This window comes from Mobula birostris, chromosome 13, assembly GCF_030028105.1.
Source record: "Mobula birostris isolate sMobBir1 chromosome 13, sMobBir1.hap1, whole genome shotgun sequence".
Taxonomy (NCBI): Eukaryota; Metazoa; Chordata; class Chondrichthyes; order Myliobatiformes; family Myliobatidae; genus Mobula; species Mobula birostris.
The window spans coordinates 50460302-50481982 of record NC_092382.1 but is presented as its reverse complement, the minus strand read 5'-3'; the positions used below and the strand labels follow the sequence as shown (position 1 = coordinate 50481982).

Sequence of the window (21681 nt, the reverse complement as noted above, 5' to 3'; positions counted from 1 at the left end):
TATTTGGGACCCGTATCTCAGAAAAGGTGTGTTGTCATTGGAGAGAGTCCCGAGGATGTTCAAGAAGATTATTCCAGGAATGAAGGGGTTAAGATATGCGGAGCATTTGCCAGCCTTGGGCCTGTACGAAGATTATTCCAGGAATGAAGGGGTTAAGATACGCGGAGCGTTTGCCAGCCTTGGGCCTGTACGAAGATTATTCCAGGAATGAAGGGGTTAAGATACGCGGAGCGTTTGCCAGCCTTGGGCCTGTACGAAGATTATTCCAGGAATGAAGGGGTTAAGATACGCGGAGCGTTTGCCAGCCTTGGGCCTGTACGAAGATTATTCCAGGAATGAAGGGGTTAAGATACGTGGAGCGTTTGCCAGCCTTGGGCCTGTACGAAGATTATTCCAGGAATGAAGGGGTTAAGATACGCGGAGCGTTTGCCAGCCTTGGGCCTGTACGAAGATTATTCCAGGAATGAAGGGGTTAAGATATGCGGAGCGTTTGCCAGCCTTGGGCCTGTACGAAGATTATTCCAGGAATGAAAGGGTTAAGATATGCGGAGCGTTTGCCAGCCTTGGGCCTGTACGAAGATTATTCCAGGAATGAAGGGGTTAAGATACGCGGAGCGTTTGCCAGCCTTGGGCCTGTACGAAGATTATTCCAGGAATGAAGGGGTTAAGATACGCGGAGCGTTTGCCAGCCTTGGGCCTGTACGAAGATTATTCCAGGAATGAAGGGGTTAAGATACGCGGAGCGTTTGCCAGCCTTGGGCCTGTACGAAGATTATTCCAGGAATGAAGGGGTTAAGATATGCGGAGCGTTTGCCAGCCTTGGGCCTGTACGAAGATTATTCCAGGAATGAAAGGGTTAAGATATGCGGAGCGTTTGCCAGCCTTGGGCCTGTACGAAGATTATTCCAGGAATGAAGGGGTTAAGATACGCGGAGCGTTTGCCAGCCTTGGGCCTGTACGAAGATTATTCCAGGAATGAAGGGGTTAAGATACGCGGAGCGTTTGCCAGCCTTGGGCCTGTACGAAGATTATTCCAGGAATGAAGGGGTTAAGATACGCGGAGCGTTTGCCAGCCTTGGGCCTGTACTCCTGCACTGAGCTATGTTTAGTAAATGCGGGTGGGGGTGGTGTTAAATCCTCAAAACGGAGGAGCAAACTTTTAGAGTAGTTAAGGAGGATTTTATTTAGTCAGAGAGCAGTGAATCTGTGGAATTCTCTGACACATACGACGATGGGGCCAAGTCTGTGGGTACATTTAAGGCAGAAGCTAATAGTTTGCTGATCAGTCAGGGCATTACAGGATATGCCGAGGAGGCAGGTGCATGGGGTTGAGTGAGAACCGGGATCAGCCGTGATAGAACGGCAGAGCAGACTTGATGGGGCTGAATGGCCTAATTCTGCTCCTATGTCTTATGGTCTTATACTGCTAGTGTCTTACACAGTGAAGATTGACGGAAAATACTTATTACATTCAGTCGCTGTTTCTTTGCTTTATTACTAACTCGCCAGCATCATCTTCCAGAGGTTCAATATCAGCTCTTGCCTCTCTTTTACTCTTTATATATCTGAAAAACTTTGGATACTTGATATTATTGGTACACATACCTTAATTTTTCATCTTGTCTCTCCTGTGTGTTTTTTTAAGTTGTCTCTTGTTGGGTATGTAAAACCTTCCCAATCCTCTAACTTCCCACAATTTTCTTGCTATATTATATGACCCCGCTTTTGTTTTTATCAAGGACGGGAGAAGATCCGTGGATGCTGGAAATCCAAGCAACACATACACAAAATACTGGAGGAACCAAGGAGGCCAGGCATCATATATGGGAAATAGTGAGCAGTCAATGTTTCGGCCAAGACCCTTCATCAGGACTGGGAAAAAAAAGATGAGACGTCAGAGGAAGAAGCGTGGGGGTAAGAGCGGTTGAAGAAGTGGTAGGTGATAGGTGAAACTGGGAGAGGGGGAGTAGTGAAGGAAAAAACTTCTTAGGATATAATTTCCTTAACGATTCTTGAAAAATCATTGCTAATGCCTCCACATCTCTTCAGCCACCTCTTTCAGATCTCTGGGGTGTACACCATCTGGTCCAGGTGACCTATTTACCTTCAGGCCATCTCTGTTTCCTGAGAACCTTCTCCCGAGCAAAGTAACTACACTTTCTGACCACTGGCATCTGGGACTTCCATATTCCTGCCAATGTCTTCCACAGATAAGAGTGATGTACAATACTTATTCGGTTTATCTGCCATCACCTTGCACCCCCACCCCATTACTACCTCTCCAGCATCATTTTTCAGTGGTCCGATATCCACTTCTGCCTCTCTTTTACACTGCATGTACCTGAAGGGACCAACAACTGCTTCAAAATTTATATTGGAATCAAACAGCGGTAGTGAAAATTGATGGTAATATAAGCAGTTGGACTAAAATTCAATGAGGAGTTAGACAGGGATGTGTTGCCTCAACAGAATTATTTAATACCTATAGTGAAATGATTCTCAGAGAAATAGAAGACCTAGATGGGATAAAATTGGAGGTGTTAATTAACATCAACTATATAAGATATGCAGACGATACCACCTTAATAGCAAGTGCTGCAGAAAACCTACATATCGTCCTAGACAAAGTAGTCCAAAGAAGTGCAGATTCTGGTCTAACCATCAACTGTATAAAAACAAACTGTATGGTAATATCAAAACAGCAGGATACTCCCAACTGCCAATTGTACATAGGAAACAAAGAGATTGAACAAAAGACCAGCTTTAATTACCTTGGTAGTTTTATATCACAAGATGGTAGAAGTAAAGTAGAGACAAAAAGAATTGCCATTGCCAAAACCAACTTCCAAAAAATGAAACCTATTTTTACCAACAGACACATTTCTATGACAACAAGACTTAGGCTACTAAAATGTTACATCTGGTCAATCTTGCAGTATGCTTCTGAAACATGGACATTTACACCAGAACTCCAAAGAAACTTAGAAGCAACAGAAATGTGGTTTCTTAGAAGAATGCTGAAAATATCATACAGGGTAACTAATGAGTCAGTACTCCAACGTGCCCATACAAAAAGATATTTCATGAGAACATTAAATAAGAGGAAATTTGAATTCCTGGGCCATGTCATCAGAAATAGAATGCCTCACATTACAAGTCCATGTGCCTGGGAAACACGGTAGAGGAAGGCAAAGAAGAAAATATATGGACACTGTGAAAGGACTAACAGATCTAAGTGTGCGAGATATCACTGACGCTGCGAGGGATCATTCAAGGTGGAGAGCCATGTTCGCCCATGTGTGTAACGCACAAGGCACATGAACAAGAGAAGAAATACTTGAAGAAAAATTTGGTATCCTCTTTAATATTACTGGCTAGCTCACCTATGCAATCCATCTGCAATGTTCTGACGAGAACTATCCTTTGTTATTCAAATAACAAGCCATGGGTGACAAAGGACATTAAGGACATCCTGAACGCTAAAAAGAGGGTGTTTAGAGGTGGAAATAGGGAGGAGCTGAGGGCAATACAGAGGGACCTGAAAGCCAGGATCAGGGAGGCTAAAGACATGTACAGGAGGAAGCTTGAGTGGAAACTCCAGCAGAACAACATGAGAGAGGTCTGGAGGGGGATGAGGACCATCACTGGGTTCCGGCAAACTAACAACAGAGGAGCTGAAGGCAGTGGGGACAGGGCCAATGAACTTAACCTGTTCTTTAACATTTGACATTGTGACCCCTGCCCATCCCCCACAAGAGCCATCTGTTCTCGGCTCCCAACCAACACATATTCCACTCTCCCCTCCTACCCCTCCTCACAGTCCCCCACCCTGCTGTCATGACCATACCCCACCCCCACAAAAAACCACCACAGTGGGCTTCACGACTGAACAGGTGAGAGGACAGCTGAAACGTCTCAACCCAAGCAAGGCTGCAGGACCGGATGGTGTCAGTACCAGGGTGCTCAAAGCCTGTGCCCGTCAGCTATGTGGAATACTTTGCCATGTATTCAGCCTGAGCTTGAGGCTCTGGAGGGTTCCTGTACTGTGGAAGACGTCCTGCCTCATCCCTGTGCCGAAGACGCCGCGCCCCAGCGGCCTCAATGACTACAGGCCGGTGGCATTGACCTCCCACATCATGAAGACCCTGGAGAGTCTTGTTCTGGAGCTGCTCTGGCCTATGGTCAGGCCACACTTAAATCCCCTCCAGTTCGCCTACCAGCCCCGACTAGGAGTTGAGGATGCCATCGTCTACCTGCTGAACCGTGTCTACGCCCACCTGGACAAGCCAGCGAGCACTGTGAGGGTCATGTTTTTTTGACTTCTCCAATGTGTTCAACACCATCCGCCCTGCTCTGCTGGGGGAGAAGCTAACAGTGATGCAGGTGGATGCTTCCCTGGTATCATGGATTCTTGACTACCTGACTGGCAGACCACAGTATGTGTGCTTGCAACACTGTGTGTCCGACAGAGTGATCAGCAGCACTGGGGCTCCACAGGGGACTGTCTTGTCTCCCTTTCTCTTCACCATTTACACTTCAGACTTCAACTACTGCACAGAATCTTGTCATCTTCAGAAGTTTTCGGATGACTCTGCCATATTTGGATGCATCAGCAGGGGAGATGAGGCTGAGTACAGGGCTACGGTAGGAAACTTTGTCACATGGTGTGAACAGAATTATCTGCAGCTTAATGTGAAAAAGACTAAGGAGCTGGTGGTAGACCTGAGGAGAGCTAAGGTACCGGTGACCCGTTTCCATCCAGGGGGTCAGTGTGGATATGGTGGAGGATTACAAATACCTGGGAATATGAATTGACAATAAACTGGACTGGTTAAAGAACACTGAGGCTGTCTACAAGAAGGGTCAGAGCCGTCTCTATTTCCTGAGGAGACTGAGGTCCTTTAACATCTGCCAGACGATGCTGAGGATGTTCTACGTATCAGTGGTGGCCAGTGCTATCATGTTTGCTGTTGTGTGCTGGGGCAGCAGGCTGAGGGTAGCAGACACCAACAGAATCAACAAACTCTTCCGTAAGGCGAGTGATATTGTGGGGATGGAACTGGACTCTCTCACGGTGGTACTTTTGTCAGTTAAATAAAGGTTCATGCGAATTAACATATCACAGATTTTCGTTTTTTATTGCATTTTGGAAAATATCCCAACTTTTCTGGAAATGGGGTTTGTATATATCCTGTGCCTTCCGAATTGCTTCCAGAAATTCCAGCCATTGCTGCTTTGTTTTCATCCCTGCCCGTGTTCTTTTTAAATCAATTTTGACCAATTTTTCTCTCATGCATCTCTAATTCACTTTATTCCACATCTGACTTTAGCTTCTCCTTCTTGAAGGTCAGGGTGAATTTGATAATATTAAGATCACTTGCCCCTAAGGGTTCTTTGAACTTAAGTGACCTCATTAATACCAGTTCATTACAACAACCAATCCAGAATAGCTGAGCCCCAAGTGGGCTCAAACTCGAGCTGCTCTAAAAAAGCATCTTGTAGGCATTCCAGGAATTCCTCCTCTTGAGATCAACACCGTCCTAATTTTCCTAATCACCTGCATGACAATCCCCCATGACTATTGTAACATTGCCCTTTTGGCACACATTTTCTACCTCCCTGTGTAATCAGTGGACCGCACACTTACTACTGTTTGGAGGTCTCCATACAATTCCCATCAGGGATTTTTTTTTACATTTATTGCTCCTTAATTCTACCCACAGATTCTACACCTTCCAACCCTATGCCACCTCTTTCTAATGATTTTATTTAATATTTTACAAACAGAGCCACACACAACCCCAATACTGGCTTGTTCTTACAAGAAATGTATCTGGGAAACGAGAGGACCTGCAGATACTAGAAATCTAGAGAACTGCACACAAAGTGCTGGAGGTGCTCAGCATGTCAGGCAGCATCGAGGGATGGGAATTAACATTTCAGGCCAAGACCCTTCCTCGGGACTCTTGATACCCACGTATCTGGAATATCAACAAGCAAAGAAAATAGAAAGTAGTGCGAAATAGGGAAAAACTTTGACAAAATTTAGTTCAAGGCTTAAAAAAACTCTTGCCAAACAGAGCTCAATAGTTAACAAATACAACGAAGGCAATAAACACTTTCATCAATACCAACATTAGCTTTTTTAAAGTGAAAATATCTTTGTCCCATTTCAATCCATTTCAAAGGTAAATAACTTTAGAAAAGACTATTTACACTCAAACCCATTTAGATTAACACTACCTTGGAAAGAACACACATGAAAAAAAAATCACACAACAGTCAGATAAAACTTCTAAGTATATATTTAAATCTTGCTTTAAAATACAAACTCATGAATGCCCTCCATCACTTCATAAAGGCACCATAAATTCAAGCCTGGTCCGGTTTTAGAGTCAAAATCTTACAAATTATATGATAATCAATACATTATTTCAGACAGGACAATCCATAATAACCATTCAGATATAATATTACAGGATAAACAAGTGGGAACAACTCCCTCAATAGATAAAACCATTCCCAACACACACGTTCCTCGACCAATGGAGCACCTCACCACAGGCATTGTTTGCGTCACTAGTCAGATAACCAAATTATTTTCTCTGTCAATCAGCTTCCCAATGTTGCTACTCTGTCATTCATTGCCACGCCCCGCTGCTGATTCCCTTCTCCTCATCATACGTTCTTACCCTGAACATCGTCCAGAGCCTCAAACTCTGCCCTGTGCAGACCTGCCGCTGGTTTCTAACCCTGCTCTGTTGAACATCCAACTAATGGTTTCCCATTCTGATTTCAGACTTTAGAGGACAGTGGTTTTTTCTAACAACCCTTTAGAAGCACAGAAAATGACATGTAATGTGGAAATGAGCCCTGAATAAGGAGGTTAACTCCCAATGTCATTCTTCCTCAGCCCAGAGATTTGAGAGGCGAAGGATATCTCAGATAGAACTGCAGTCAGCTCGACTTGTTCAGCCTGCAGAAAATTCAAGGGAAACCTCTTCACCCACAGAGTGGTGACTGTTTGGAACCCATCCCACAGGGAGAGCGAGAGATGAACAACAGCAGAGGACTTAAAAGGACTGTCATGGAACAGAATCACTGGCAGGGTCCAGCCAGCCTGAGCTGACTCTCTACTGAACACTAGGTGAGTTATAAATTCACTAAGTCCCTGACACAGAGTTTAAAATAGAACTGATTTATTTGTCTCAGATGCAGTCCCTTTAAAGGTGAATATGCAGCAGAAGAAACTCCTCCCATGCCCAGTGACCAGGGTGCAGGACTGGGTGTGGTGAGCAGCAGCAATAATTACAGAGTTCAGCACCGACAGTCAGTCTCGAAATTGCATTCAGCAATGGTGATGGACAAATATCCAGCATGCAGCTTATTGAAACTTTCTCCCCAGTGTGAACCCAGCAGTATGTCACAAGTGTAACATGCTGTAAGGTTTCACTGCTAATGTAACGGCCTCGGTGCAGTGTTTCACTGCTGAGGTAATGGTTTCTCTGTAGCAGCAATGTTTAGGTTACAACTAGAGATAACAGGGTTTTGGAGTGCGGAGCAATCCAATGAGTGAAATGTTCTTTCTTGTGAGTCTGGAAGAGAGATTTTTGTGGTCTTTTGCCAGCGAGAGATGAGAAGATGCGAATGGAGAGAGTGGGCCCTTTTTGTTCTTCGCTAACCATATAGTCAAAGTAAGAATTATAAAGCTTAATTGTTTAATCACATATTGTTGTCTGTTTGTTATTTCAGGGTACTGATGGTAACAGGGGACAGATCACGCAGCATCCTCCCAAACGAGATTTCTTAAGTTTGGCTCGGCTGGGGGGGCTATCACCCCCTATATTAAGCTGCTAGCTGAAGCGAGAGTTACACAAGGTTAGATGACTGAGTGAATCCTTTCCCACATTCACAGCAGGGGAACGGCCTCTACCCAGTGTGAACTTGCTGGTGTCTCTGCAGTTGAGATGACCAAGTAAATCTCTTCCCACAGTCTGAGCAGGTGAACGGCCTCTCCCCAGTGTGAACTGACTGGTGTGCTTGTAGGTGGGATGACTGAGTGAATCCTTTCCCACACTCTGAGCAGGTGAATGGCTTCTCTCCAGTGTGAACTCGCTGATGTTCCTTCAGTTGAGATGATGAAGTGAATCCCTTCCCACATTCCAAGCAGGTGAACGGCCGCTCCCCAGTGTGAACTCGCTGGTGCGCCATTAGGGTGGATGACTGAATGAATCCCTTCCCACAGTCTGAGCAGGTGAATGGCCTCTCCCCAGTGTGAACTCTCTGATGTGCCTTCAGTTTAGATGACCGAGTGAATCTCTTCCCACACACTAAGCAGGTGAATGGCCTCTCCCCTGTGTGAACTGACCGGTGTGCTTGTAGGTTGGATGACTGACTGAATCCTTTCCCACACTCTGAGCAGATGAACGGTCTCTCCCCAGTGTGAATTCGCTGATGCACCTTCAGTTGATATGATGAAGTGAATCCTTTCCCACAGTCCGAGCAGGTGAACAGCCGCTCCCCAGTGTGAACTCGCTGGTGAGATATTAGGGTGGATGACTGAGAGAATCCTTTCCCACAGTCTGAGCAGGTAAATGGCCTCTCTCCAGTGTGAACTCTCTGATGTGCCTTCAGTTGACATGACCGAGCAAATGCCTTCCCACAGACTGAGCATGTGAATGGTCTCTCTCCAGTGTGAACTCTTTGATGTATCTTCAGTTGAGATGACCGAGTGAATCCTTTCCCACAGTCTGAACAGGTGAATGGTAGCTCTCCGGTGTGAACTAACTGGTGTCTCAGTAGCTGAGATGACAAAGTGAATCCCTCCCCACAGTCTGAGCAGGTGAACGGCCTCTCCCCAGTGTGAACTCGCTGATGTACCTTCAGTTTAGATGAGCAAGTGAATCCCTTCCCACAGTCTGAGCAGGTGAATGGCCTCTCCCCAGTGTGAACTCGCTGATGTACCTTCAGTTTAGATGAGCAAGTGAATCCCTTCCCACAGTCCAAGCAGGTGAACCGTCCCTCCCCGGTGTGAACTCGCTTGTGAGCCATTAGGTCAGATGACCGAGTGAATCCTTCCCCACAAATTCAGCAGATGACCAGCCTCTGCCCAGTGAGAACTGACTGGTGCGTCCACAGGTGGGAAGACTGACTGAATCCCTTCTCACACACAGAACAGGTGAATGGCCTTGCCCAGTGTGAACTTGCTGATGTACCTTCAGTTGAAATGACTGAGTGAATCCATTCCCACTGTCTGAGCAGATGAGTGGGAACTCACCCGTGTAAGATGACGGGCGTGCCAGTCGGTCAGATGAGCGAGTGAATCCCTCCCCACAGTCTGAGCAGGAAGGATGATCGAGTGAATCCTTTGCTCCACTTCTTAAATATCTGGACAGAGACAGCAAAACTAGCGTGTTGTGTTCAACGTTCCCGTAGACAAATTCCTTGTCAGTTTTAACCTGTAAAAAGATTTACAAAATCCATCAATGGGTGTAGGACGACATTTCAGATGACATCACTTGAGTTGTCAAGGTGTGATCTGATATCACGCTGTTACAGTGAAGTTCAACCCAAGTTGGAAGGAGAGATCATCTAACTGGGCACAGTGCTGGTATCTGTAATGACCATCAAATTCTCTGATGCTCTTCCTATCTCTGTAAGAATGGGGCATTTCTGTCATCTCCAATCTGTGACCTGGCCCCACAGTTACTGAAACCCTCTCGCACAAATTCCGGCAGTGCATTCCACACTACCACCACTCTCTGTGTAAAACACTTACCCCTGACATCCCCTCGGTATCTATCTCCAAGTACCTTAAAACTATGGCCCCTCGTGTTAGCCATTTCAGCCCTGGGAATAAAACTCTGTCTATCCACACAAACAATGCCCCTCATCATCTTATACATCTGAATAAGGCTCTGAACATAAACAAGGAAATTATGCATTGCTTTGAGGATTTGTTAGAAGTATACACAATTATGAGGGTATAGATAGGGTAAATGCAAGCAGCTTTTTCCAGTGAGGTCGGTGGGATGACAACCAGAAGTTGTGGGGAAGTGGGGAAGGTGAAAATTTAACGGGAATATTTGGAAAAGCTCTTCGCTGAAATGGTCGTGAGTGTGTGGAATGAAATGCCAGCTCAAGTGGTGAATATGAGGTCAGCTTCACCATTTCAAAGAAGTTCAGATGGGGGTCTGGATGGTAGGGGTATGGGGGGCAATGGTCCCGGTGCAGGTAGCTGCATTAGACAACTTAAATGTTTTTTTGGCATTGACTAAATGGGCCAAATAGCCTGTTTCCGAACAGAACTTCTCCATGTTTCTATGACAGAGAAGCTGGCCAAACTTGTTTGGAAGGGTAGAGGTAGGAGTGACAATGGAGCAGCAATGTCTGGAATTTCTGGGAGCAATTCGGGAGCTGAGTGATCGATAAATCCAAAAGAAGCATTGGAAAGGCAGGAGGACACAACCGTGGCTGAAATGAGATGCCGAACCAACAGAAAAGCCAAAGGGATGGCAAAATATAGAGCAAAAACTATTGGGAAGCTTTTAGAAACCTACAGCAGATGACTAAAGAAAAGTCAGTTGGGCTCAGGGCATGGAATTATGATATTGATTAATGAGTTTTGGTAGCACCCAACAGTCTGAGGCATTTCGAGGAACAAAATATCCCGGGCCTCAATATCTCTTGAAAACCAAAGTTCCCTGCACCAGTTACCTTTCAACTTTTATTTTGGCAGGCACATACAAACTCTACACCCTCAAAATTTCACTTCTGAAGGCCTCCCACTTACCAAGTACTCCTTTGCCAGAAAACAGCCTGTCCCAAACCACACTTGTCAGATCCTTTCTGATACCATCAAGATTGACCTTTCTGCAATTTAGAACCTCAACCCATGGTCCAGACCTTTATTTTTTTATCTTTACTTTGAATTTCATGGCATTATGATCACTAACTTCTGTCACCAGCCCTGGATCATTTCCTAACAGCTCATTGCACACTTCTACATCAGGAATTCTACATACTGACTAAGCGCACATTTGACAAACTCTACCCCATCTAGTCCTTTGACAGTATGGGAGTCCCAGTCAATATATGTAAAGTTAAAATCACTTACTGACTCAACCTTCGTTTCTTGGCATGGTCTGCGATCTCTCTACAAATTTGTTCCTCTAAATCCCTCAGACTGTTGCATGCAACCAAGTCCCAATAATGGCTACAATATCAGAATTCCCTGTCCTGTGCTCCTCTGGATTTCGTACAATGCTTCATGCATTGTGATATACACAGCTCTGCACATTCATTGCACCATGCTCGAACATTTGATTGCTTACTCTATGTGACGTCTGAACAACATCTGACTGGTGTCAAGAAAACAAACTCTCCCTGATTGTCACAAAAACAAAGGAGCTGATTGTGGACAACAGGAGGAATGGAGACAGGCTAACCCCGATTGACATCAGTGGATCTGGGGTTGAGAGGGTGAACAGCTTTAAATTCCTTGGCATAAACATCATCAAGGATCTCACATGGTCTGTACATACTGGCTGTGTTGTGAAAAGAGCACAACAGCACCTCTTTCACCTCAGATGGATGAAGAAGTTTGTGGTGGAGCCCCAAATCCCAAGAACATTCTACAGGGACACAATTGAGAGCATCCTGACTGGCTGCATCACTGCCTGGTATGGGAACTGTACTTCCCTTATTCGCAGAAACCTGCAGAGAGTGGTGCGGACAGCCCAGCGCATCTGTAGATGTGAACATCCCAATATTCAGGACGTTTACAGAGACAGGTGCGTAAAAAGGGCCCAAAGGATATTGGGGACCTGAATCACACAACTACAAACTGTTCCTGCTGTTTAACATTCAGGAAAAGGTACCACAGCAAAAGGACCAACAGGCTCCAGAATATCATCTTCCACCAGGCCATCAGACTAATTAATTGATTTCTCTGTTATATTGACTGTCCTATGTACAAACTATTTATTATAAATTACACATTGCACATTGAGACAGAGACATAACATAAAGATTTCTACTCCTCATGTATATGAAGGATGTATGTAATAAATTCAATTTAATTCACCCTCTCCAATATCTGTTCTGTCATTCTGGCTCCCTTTCCCCCTACAACTTTTGTTAACCACATCACCCCTCCCCCCACACTAGCACTAGCAAGCCTTACCACTAGGATATTAGCCACTCTTGTTCTGTTTCCCTAACTAACAAATCCCCTATCACCCTTTTGACTTTCCTCTGCCAGGTAATCCCCCCAACAGTTTCTAAAGTGGTCCACCTCTTGTTGTGGGGGATGACCACAAGAGTACTCTGCGATGGCTATTAAAACTCATTCCACTTCCTGATGCTCACCCAGTTTCCTGTGTCCTGCACCTTGGGTGAAAATCACCTCTCTTCATGTCATAGCTATCGCCCAGCCCCTCAAACTCCCGGATGATCCAGAATTCATTCATTTCCAGCTCCAACTCCTTAGAGTGAAGGGTTACAAGCTGTAGCTGGATGCACATCTTGTAGGTGAAGGCATCAGGGACACTGGAGGTCTCCCCACCTTCCCACCAATGTCACCTGTAATTTGTAACAACCAGTGTGCACATAAATCTTGTACTGTGCATTTTTCACCCAGTGACAACGTGCACAGTGAATTTTATACAGAGTGGTATTCATTTTAACAGCTGGCAAATCACTGTCAATAGGAACTTTGATCTCCTCCGGGTTTGATCGAGTTCATCTGCACTCTCACACAACCTATGTAGCAGGCCTGTAATGGGTAATGAAGGATTTTCTCACCAGAGCTTTTGCACATTGTCCATATGTGCTTTGCTTGCTAAAATACGCTTCAAGAAGTCAGATTTCCACATATCACTACACTTCTTCCCAGTTGCAAATTGTCCAGCAACTTTTGCATCACCGCAATACACACAGGTAACACCAGTTTCTGTATTGTACATAAATATTTCCCCTGAACCCTCCCCCAAATGTGGTGAACTCATTGATGGTAATGCCAATGAATATAAAGGGAGGCGCAGTAGTCTGTCTCATTGGAGTCTGGCACATTTGTGATGTGAAAGCTATTTGTTGCCCAGGACAAAGGTGTTTGATATCATTATCTTCACAGAGTGAATGGGTCAAAACATGTCCTCACGGGTAGAAAGGTCCAGAACAAGATGAGGTGAAACAAGCAACACACACAAAATGCTGGAGGAACTCAGCAGGCCAGGCAGCATCTATGGAAAAGTGTACTAATGCAGAATTCCGGCAATTTATGGGTGTTGCTTGCATTTCCAGCATCTGCAGATTTTCTCTTGTTTGTGATTGGAGGTAGAACAAAGGTGATTTTCTCAACTGGTGATGTAAAAGATTTTGTTCCCTTTCTCCAAATTCCTAATCATTGCACTTAGACAGCTGGAGCTCAGCTCTGTCTGAGAGATCCATCGGCTCCCATTCCCTCATCAGCCGGAAGCTCCCTGGGGTCAGGGTAGGGATCGTGGGGCTGAGAGAGGGAAGAGAACAGGACTGTCCCGGGATTGCGGGGTCATAGTGTCCGGATTCACAGCAATTGCCCCTCAGTCGGTGGTGAAAACGGTCGCACGCAGAAACACTTACCAGCAGCGATATCCGAGGCCTTTTGTGTACTGCGCATGCGTGATATTCGGGACCATCTGCAACCCTGACGCCTGCGCATTCGATCGGTGCTTCAGCGACAGCGAAAGCTGTTACGCTGAGCTTTCAAGTTAATCACGGTGCCATTGAAAGTTTCTGCAAGCACCGGTCCAAGTACAAACCCCAGTTTTTTTTGTGTAGAAAACTCAGCACCTCTTTTAACGCAGAAAGCACTCCCTTAAAACAATACAATTAATATCAGCAAACTTTCCGCGTGTTTAATGCCAAAGTAGAACTTTCTTACAAATGCAGATATAAAACATAAGAGATTCTGCTGTTGCTGGAAATGCAGACATATACACATAAAATGCTGGAGGAACTCTGCAGTTCAGGCAGCAACTAAGCAGAGGAGTACACAGCCAATGCATGCTGAAGGGGCTCGGCCTGAACGCTGCCCATTTATTCTTCTCCGCATTGACTGCCTGATCTGTTGATTTCCACCAGTATTTTGCAGAAATTAAACACTTTTTTTCGATCAACCAGTTTCCAAATGTTTCTGATCTTTCATTTTAGCCGCATCCTGCTGATCTGATTCCTCTTCCTCCTCCTCCTTGTAAACTCTAGTTCCCATCTCTTCCTGGAGCCCCAAAGTCCTGACTCAGGCTGGTAACAGAGTTTCTGACTCTGCTCCATCGAAGATTCACTCGTTAGTCTGCTGTCAGACTTTAGCAGTGCATTGCAACAACCCAGCTGTCTGAGGCACAGTCCTTTGAAATTAGTGAAAATGACACCAAAAGTTGAAAAGAGCAGGGAAGGAGGAGTTTAACCGCCTTAGTCCGGAGCCCCGAAGAACGTGAAAACCACAGTGAGCCCATCGTCTTATTCCGTCTGGAGAAAATCATGCAGGAAATTCATGCAGGTGTATAAGATAATGAGAGGCATTGGTTGTGTGGATAGCCAGAGGCTTTTCCCAGGACTGATTTTCCTTCCTGATGTGAAGTTGCTGATGTTGCAGCAGCTGGGATGATTGAGTAAAACTCTTTGCTCACTCCGGACAGAAATGTGTCCTCTATTTATTGTGAACTCACCGGAGCAACACAAGGTGGGTTAACTGAATGAGTCTTTTCGCACACACGGAGCAGGTGAACGGCCGCTTCCCAGTGCGAAGCTGTTGGTGTATCTGCGACGGCCGACTGAATCCCTTCCAAACTGAGAGACAGTGAATGACATCACACTGCTAGCAACGTCATGGCAATGTATCCAATCAGATCACGGACATGGACACGTGATCGGGCTCTCCTTGTAGCGAGTGGGCGCTGTCTTCTCCAGCATCTCCGCCTCCACATTCAAGGATCGGCGGCATTCAAGCGCTGGTGAACTGACAGATACAGCGGAACTTACGGGCTGTTGTGTTTGTGATTCACATACACAAATCCTTTGACTTTACTACACTGTTAAAAGTTTACAAAGCCCGTCAGTGGGTGAAGGACAACATTTCAACAGAAAATTTCAGTCTCCATGGTTATTTCTGATAAAAACAATTTCACAGCTCAAAACAATTCGGAGGAACAAGAAAGACACACAAAAAAACGCTGGTGGAACGCAGCAGGCCAGGCAGCATCTATAGGAAGAGTTACAGTCGACGTTTCGGGCCGAGACCTTCGTCAGGAGAAACTGAAGAAGAGATAGTAAGAGATTTGAAAGTAGGAGGGAGAGAGGGAAGATCCAAAATGACAGGAGAAGACAGGAGGGGAGGGGTGGATCAAAGAGCTGGAAAGTTGATTGGCAAAAGGGATACGAGGCTGGAGGAGGGAGAGGACCTTGGGAGGAGAAGCCTGGGGAGAGAGAAGGCGGGAGGGAATCCCGGAGGGTGGACAGCAGGCAAGGAGTTATAGTGAGAGGGAGAAAAACGAGAGAGAGAAAAAAAGGGGAAAATAACAAATATATTTTAAAAACATAAATAACGGATAGGGTGTGAAGGGGAAGAGGAGCATGAACGGAAGTTAGAGTGGTCAATATACATGCCATAGGGTTGGAGGCTACCCAGACGGAATATGAGGTATTGTTCCTGCAACTTGAGTGTGGCTTCATCTTGACAGTACAGGAGGCCGTGGACAGATATATCAGAATGGGAATGGGACGTGAAATTACAATGTGTGGCCACTGGAATAACACGACCCTTCTTGGGCCTGCAAGATGTCCCAGTCGGTGTTGTAGGGACCGGTGCTTGGAGCCCAGTTGTTCCCAAACTGTCAACAATTTGGCTGATGGACCAAATAAATATTCCTCAGTCTACTATTGACAAAAAAATGTATATTTATATCCTGAAAATGAAACCAACTGTATATTAGACCCGAGGGTTTCGGGAGTTTGGAAAAATTAAATAAGGGTGTCTGTGGGTTTTTGTTTCCCGGGGTTTGTTTCCACGCCCTGATATCGATGGAGTGAAGCGGGAGTTCAGAGCCGACACAGCGGGGTCCGATACAGGTCAGACGGGGTAAGTTACAGGCGACACTCCGCTTCGGGACCATCAGCACTGGAACATTTAGAGTAACGCTGCAGTAATTCGGGTCAGAGAGAATATTAAATAAAACCAACACGGGATCTTTTTGATCCGATCCCCTGACAGAGTGTGAAGGAGCCGCGGCGAAGAGTACTTGCAGAATTTAAAATAAGCGAGCCGAGCCGGGTCCGTGTGGGCGGAAGCCGAGGAGGAGATCGATGCCTGTGAACGGGGGAAGTAAATCTGCAACGAGCTTTGGAAACTGTCCATGGAAAGTCGGAGACAGCGGGGCTGAGCGGTACCGGACAGTGTGAACAGATGTGACCGGATCGCGGGAATCATTGTCGCTGAGAAAGTTGCCGAGGCTTTCCCGGCTTTGCATATCAGTCAGAAACCCGATGGACAGAGAATTACACTAATTTTCCAAAGCGTTCCCGGCCTCCTTCCCGAAACCTGCTCTCCGTGCAGCGCCCCGGACCGGAACGTTTCTCCCGGCATCGGCACCTTTGAGGCGCCGGCGATCGCCGCCTTCCGCGTTTTTAAACCTTCGGGAATGAGCTGTTCTCCATTTCCAGCATGTCCCTGCCCCGAGACCCACGGAGCGGACAGACAGCAACTCACTCGCTCTCTCTGTTGTTTCCCAGTGAATTTAGTGGCGACGGTGATCCTGTCCCGGGGAAAGTGCGGCCTCTCCACCCGCACCACTCGCTACCTGGTGGCCACGGCAGCGGCGGATTACTGACCATCGTTTTTGCGGTGATATTGTGGCGGGTCGGTTATTATTACTTCCCCGGACTTTCCTGGACATCACCCCCGTGTGCAGTGTGATCTCTGTCCTGGGAGAGGCAGTCACAGACTGTTCGGTCTGGTTTACCGTCCCTTTTACATTTGATCGGTTTGTCGCCATTTGTTGCCAGAAGTGGAAAATAAAATATTGCACCGGGAAAACTGCGGCTGTGGTTCTGACAACAACCGGCGTTCTGCTCTGTTTTAAAGATATGTCTAACTTCTTTATATATCGTCCCGCGAAAGTGATCAACTGGGACTGTATTCGAAAGCCGGGCCACGATACGGATCCCGGGTGGGGGGGGGGGGGATATCGGTGGTTTTCTACCGTCCTAACGCCATCACACCCGTTCGTGTTAATACTACTGTTCAACGCCCTGACAGTCAGACACATTTTAGTGACTAGTCGCGTCCGTAAGGGGCTGAGGGGTCAGAGGGGTCAGAGCAAGGCGGAGAACCGCAGTGACCCGGAGATGGAGAGCAGGAGGAGGTCTGTGATCTTACTTCTCACCATCTCCGGAAGCTTCATCACCCTGTGGTCGGTGAGTGTTGCCGAATTTCATTACTTCACCATTGCCCGATTGGATCCAAGTAATTACAACTATTCGGAATACATATTTGAACAGTCAGGAGACATGCTGATGATATTAAGTTGCTGCACAAACACTTTTATTTTTGGGGTAACAGTCCAAGTTCAGAGAGCAGTTCATCAGCGTAACGAAATATCCGCTCAGGTCAATTATTCAACTAATTAATAAACAAAATAACTAAGCTCTTCTCGGCGGCGGTTGCAATGTTTTCGATCTTGACTCTACAGAACCAATGATCATCGGAGGAATTGGCAGCGGGGAGAGTAAATCTGGTTTCGAGCCCGAGAGAAACACAGCACAGGAACAGAGTCTCCGACACCCGCACCCCGCCACCTCCTCTCCTACCGATTATTAAACTCATCCTACCTTTTATTTTCAGTTTTCCACCATATTCCCGTTCTCGTCACCGCCAGACCCTTCTCGGTCTGAGAAAGCGAGACAGGTTCTGGGGACATTCAGGAGCAAATCGGCAAAAATGCAACTCATTAGTTACTTTCGTCTTTTGCATAAGAATGAAGTGGAAAAAAAAGTCAACAGTCTACACGAACTTACAGTAAAGCTTGCACTTGTCCATCGCATTAGACAACGATGTTACGGAGGAATGTTTAACACCGCAGAACCCATGCATAATTGTGCAAATTTTCACCGAAACCTCCGATGCCTGCTCTGCTTCAAGGAAAATAATGTCATCTCACTTCCTGATTTCTAATAAAATTCCATCCGATCAGATTGCGTGTTGACTCTCCTCTGCATTCACTCCAGTGGAATCGCATGTTTATTTTTATTTTTTATCTCAGCTCAAACTGATAAAAATCGCGGTATGGACACGGACAAGCCCACTGATTTCTCAATCGCTTGGAACTCTCGGCCGATTCTGATGGTGTTGTGTATTGTGGCTGTCTGGAGATTTACATAAATATTGTCGTGCGGGTCGAATTGTTTAATGCTGTTGTGTGGTGACTTTGGAATGATGCCAGTCGTGTATATTACAAATAGGACAATGTATACCCTGCTCGTGTACCATAGCCTTTCATTTTCCTCTTTAAGGTTAGCATATTTCTGCTGTTTCTCACTATTTGATTTTCATGTGTTGTGTGTGTTCGGAATGACTATCCCTATTATCCTGTAATATTAGATCCGGACGGGCTCCAGGTGTTGCCACATCTCTAATCATGGATTGGCCGTAATAGACTCCAAAACTGGATTAGGATTGTATTTATAATAACCCATAGAATGTTTCATAATTTTATATGTTAAAGCAATATTTTGGTGAAAAATGTTTGTCACTTGATTGTACCCGTGTAAGACTGAATTAAACTGTTGCAGGATACTGTAATGTGTGGGATATTTTCTGGTTTCACATGATATATTCTACTTTTATCGTCTTGAATTTGTTAGTTTTTTACTGCCAATTTTTTGATGTCTTTGTCTTAACCACCTGGTCCTGCATTGCGACAAGGAAACATTCTGTTTCTGGGAAGACGTCTCCAACTTTGAGCCAGTCTTTGGACGCTTTCTCGTTGACACCTCGTCTGCTCAGATCGCAGGGATTTCACTATGGACGGTTATGCTCATCTGTTGGCTAACTGTTTCTTCTATAGCAGTGTTTGCCAACCTTTTTGGCCCAACACCCACATACTCTCCCGAAGCACCTTCATACTTTGCAACGCCCCTCTTAGGCCCAATATACTTTGCGTCGCCCCCAGAGTGTAAAAACATGGCTACCATATGCTAACATGAGAAAAATATTCTGCTTTAACTTCCTACTTATCTTTAAATCTAGATTTCACAGCACCTGCCTGCTGCACAGTAGCTGCGGGATGTTGACGATAAATGACACAATAAACTTGCAATTTTATTTTCATAAATTCCACTAAACCAGCATGGCATCCTGTCATATATGGTGCTCTGTCCGTTGCATAAGAAATCATGTTCCTAGTCAGAATAATTTTGTTATCAATTTCACTTTGAGCTCGTCGTGGACTGATTCTCCGTTGATATCCATTTTCAACTTATTACAATTGAGAATCTTTTGATCAATTTTTCCAGTTTTGATGAACTGTTCATATGCCGTTATCAACGCCTTGTTGTCTCGCACAGTTGACTCCCAAATTCTGTATTTCTTGTAGCTCTGTGCATAGTGATACTCAATGTCTTTACTCGTTTCATCAATATGACGAGCTAAAGATTTAATACTCAGAGGAATGATACGGCAGGTCTTACTAATCTTTCAGTAATTGTATGAGATCTTGCAGACTTTTGCTATCATTTTGGAAATGTTATGAGAAGCAGTGAGACCACGATCAAAGTCATTTGTAGCTTTCTTTCCAAATGACTCGAGTGTGCAACGCTTTTCAGATGCTTCTTTCGTCTCCCGGGACTGAGTAAAACCATGAGTAGCTTTTTCAGTGTGTCTTTTATGGAAGTGTTGCTGCAATCTTGATGGTTTCGTTGTTTTATTAGACAATTCAGTATTACAAATAAGACATGTTGGGCGTCGCTGATCTGATGGAAATGGAATAAAACAATACTCCAGGTATGTAACATTCTAAAGACGCACTTTCTGCAGTGTCTATTTCTTAGCAGGATTAGAATTCCAGGCTTCACCGCCTTCAAATCATAAGATCATAAGATACAGGGACAGAAGTGGGCCATTCGGCCCATCAAGTCTGCTCCGCCATTCAATCATGGGCTGCTCCAATTCTTCCAGTCATCCCCACTCCCCTATTTTCACCCCATACCCATTGATGCCCTGACTAATCAAGAAACTATCCATCTCTGCCTTAAACACAGCCAATGACTTGGCCTCCACAGCCACTCATGGCAAAAAATTCCACACATTTACCATCCTTTGACTAAAGTAAATTTCCCTAATCTGTCTGTCCTCTTGTAGCTTCTCAATTTCCTCAAAGCTTCCTGTCCCTCCAAATGACTTGGTATCATCCACATCTTTGCAACAAACTCATCAATTCTGTCATCCAAGTCACTGCCATATAACATAAAAGAATCGGTCCCAACACAGATCCCTGTGGAACACCACTGATCACCAGCAGCCAAACAGAAAAGGTTCCCTTTATTACTATTCTTTTCCTCCTGTCAATCAGCCGCTGCTTTATCCACACGAGAATCCTTCCTGCAACATGGGCTCATAACTTGCTAAGCAGCCTCATGTGTGGCATCTTGTCAAGGACTTTCTGAAACTTCAGCTGCACATCATCAACTGAATCTGCTTTGTCTATCTTGCTTGTCACTTCTTCAATGAATTCAAATACTTTCAACATACTTGTCAGGCAAGCTTCTCCCTTGCTGAAAACGGTTGATTTTCACGTGCCCCAAATACCCTGAAAACACATCCTTAACATCCCACTCCAATACCTTCCCAAAGAGTGAAGTGAGACTAACTGGTCTATAATTTCCGTTCATCTGCCTCCCTCCCTTCTTGAAGAGTGGAGTGATACTTCCAAATTTACAGTCGTACGGAACCATGCCAGATTCAATTGATTATTGAAACATCATTACTAATCCCTCCACAATCTCTTCAGTCACCTCTTTGAGAACTCTGGGTGGCATGTTTACCTTCAGACATTACTGTTTCCCAAGAACCTGCTCCTGAGCAATGCACTATAAACATTTCTGACCACTGACATCTGGACTTCCACCATCCTGCTGGTGTCTTCCATAGTGAAGAATGATGCAAAATACTTTCTCAGTTCATCCGCGAGCTCCTTGCCTCTATTACCACCCCTCCAGCATCGTTTTCCATTGGCCCAATATGCACTCTCACCTCTACTTTACAATTTATGTACCTGAAGAAAGGTTTAGTATCCTCTTTATTGGCTAGCTTACCTTCATATCCCATATTTTCCTTAATTATTTTTTTAGTTGCCTGCTGTTGGTTTTTAAAAGCTTCCCAATCCTCTGACTTCCCACCATTTTTGCTCCAATATATGCCTTCTCTTTGGTGTCTATGTTGGCTTTGCCTTCCTATTCACCACAGTTGTATCATCTTGCCTTTGGAATACTTCTTCCTCTTTGGTTCTTATAAATCCTGTGTCTTCCGAATTACTTACTGAAATTCCAGCCGTTCTGTCGTCATCCATTCCAGTGTTCCTTACTTACTAATTTAGGCCAATTCTTCTCTCATGCCTCTGTAATTATCTTTATTCTACAGTTATACTGATATAT

The 21681-nt window shown here is 45.1% G+C and overlaps 1 protein-coding gene and 1 long non-coding RNA gene across 2 annotated transcripts in view; one reads left to right on the top strand and one right to left on the bottom strand.

Annotated features, from left to right (window-relative positions):
* The window catches only part of LOC140207931 (uncharacterized), a 139298-nt gene extending 117943 nt beyond the window's left edge, over nucleotides 1–21355 (bottom strand). The window contains 4 exon segments of the mRNA XM_072276469.1: nucleotides 7874–9039; nucleotides 16574–16702; nucleotides 19463–19677; nucleotides 21343–21355. Of these exon segments, the coding sequence (XP_072132570.1) occupies nucleotides 7874–9039; nucleotides 16574–16702; nucleotides 19463–19677; nucleotides 21343–21355 (1523 nt within the window).
* Nucleotides 1748–7872, top strand: LOC140206832 (uncharacterized). The gene is made up of 3 exons (XR_011888405.1): nucleotides 1748–1914; nucleotides 6914–7147; nucleotides 7753–7872. It is a non-coding gene; the product is annotated as an uncharacterized lncRNA (long non-coding RNA).
* Nucleotides 21356–21681: the final 326 nt, after the last annotated feature.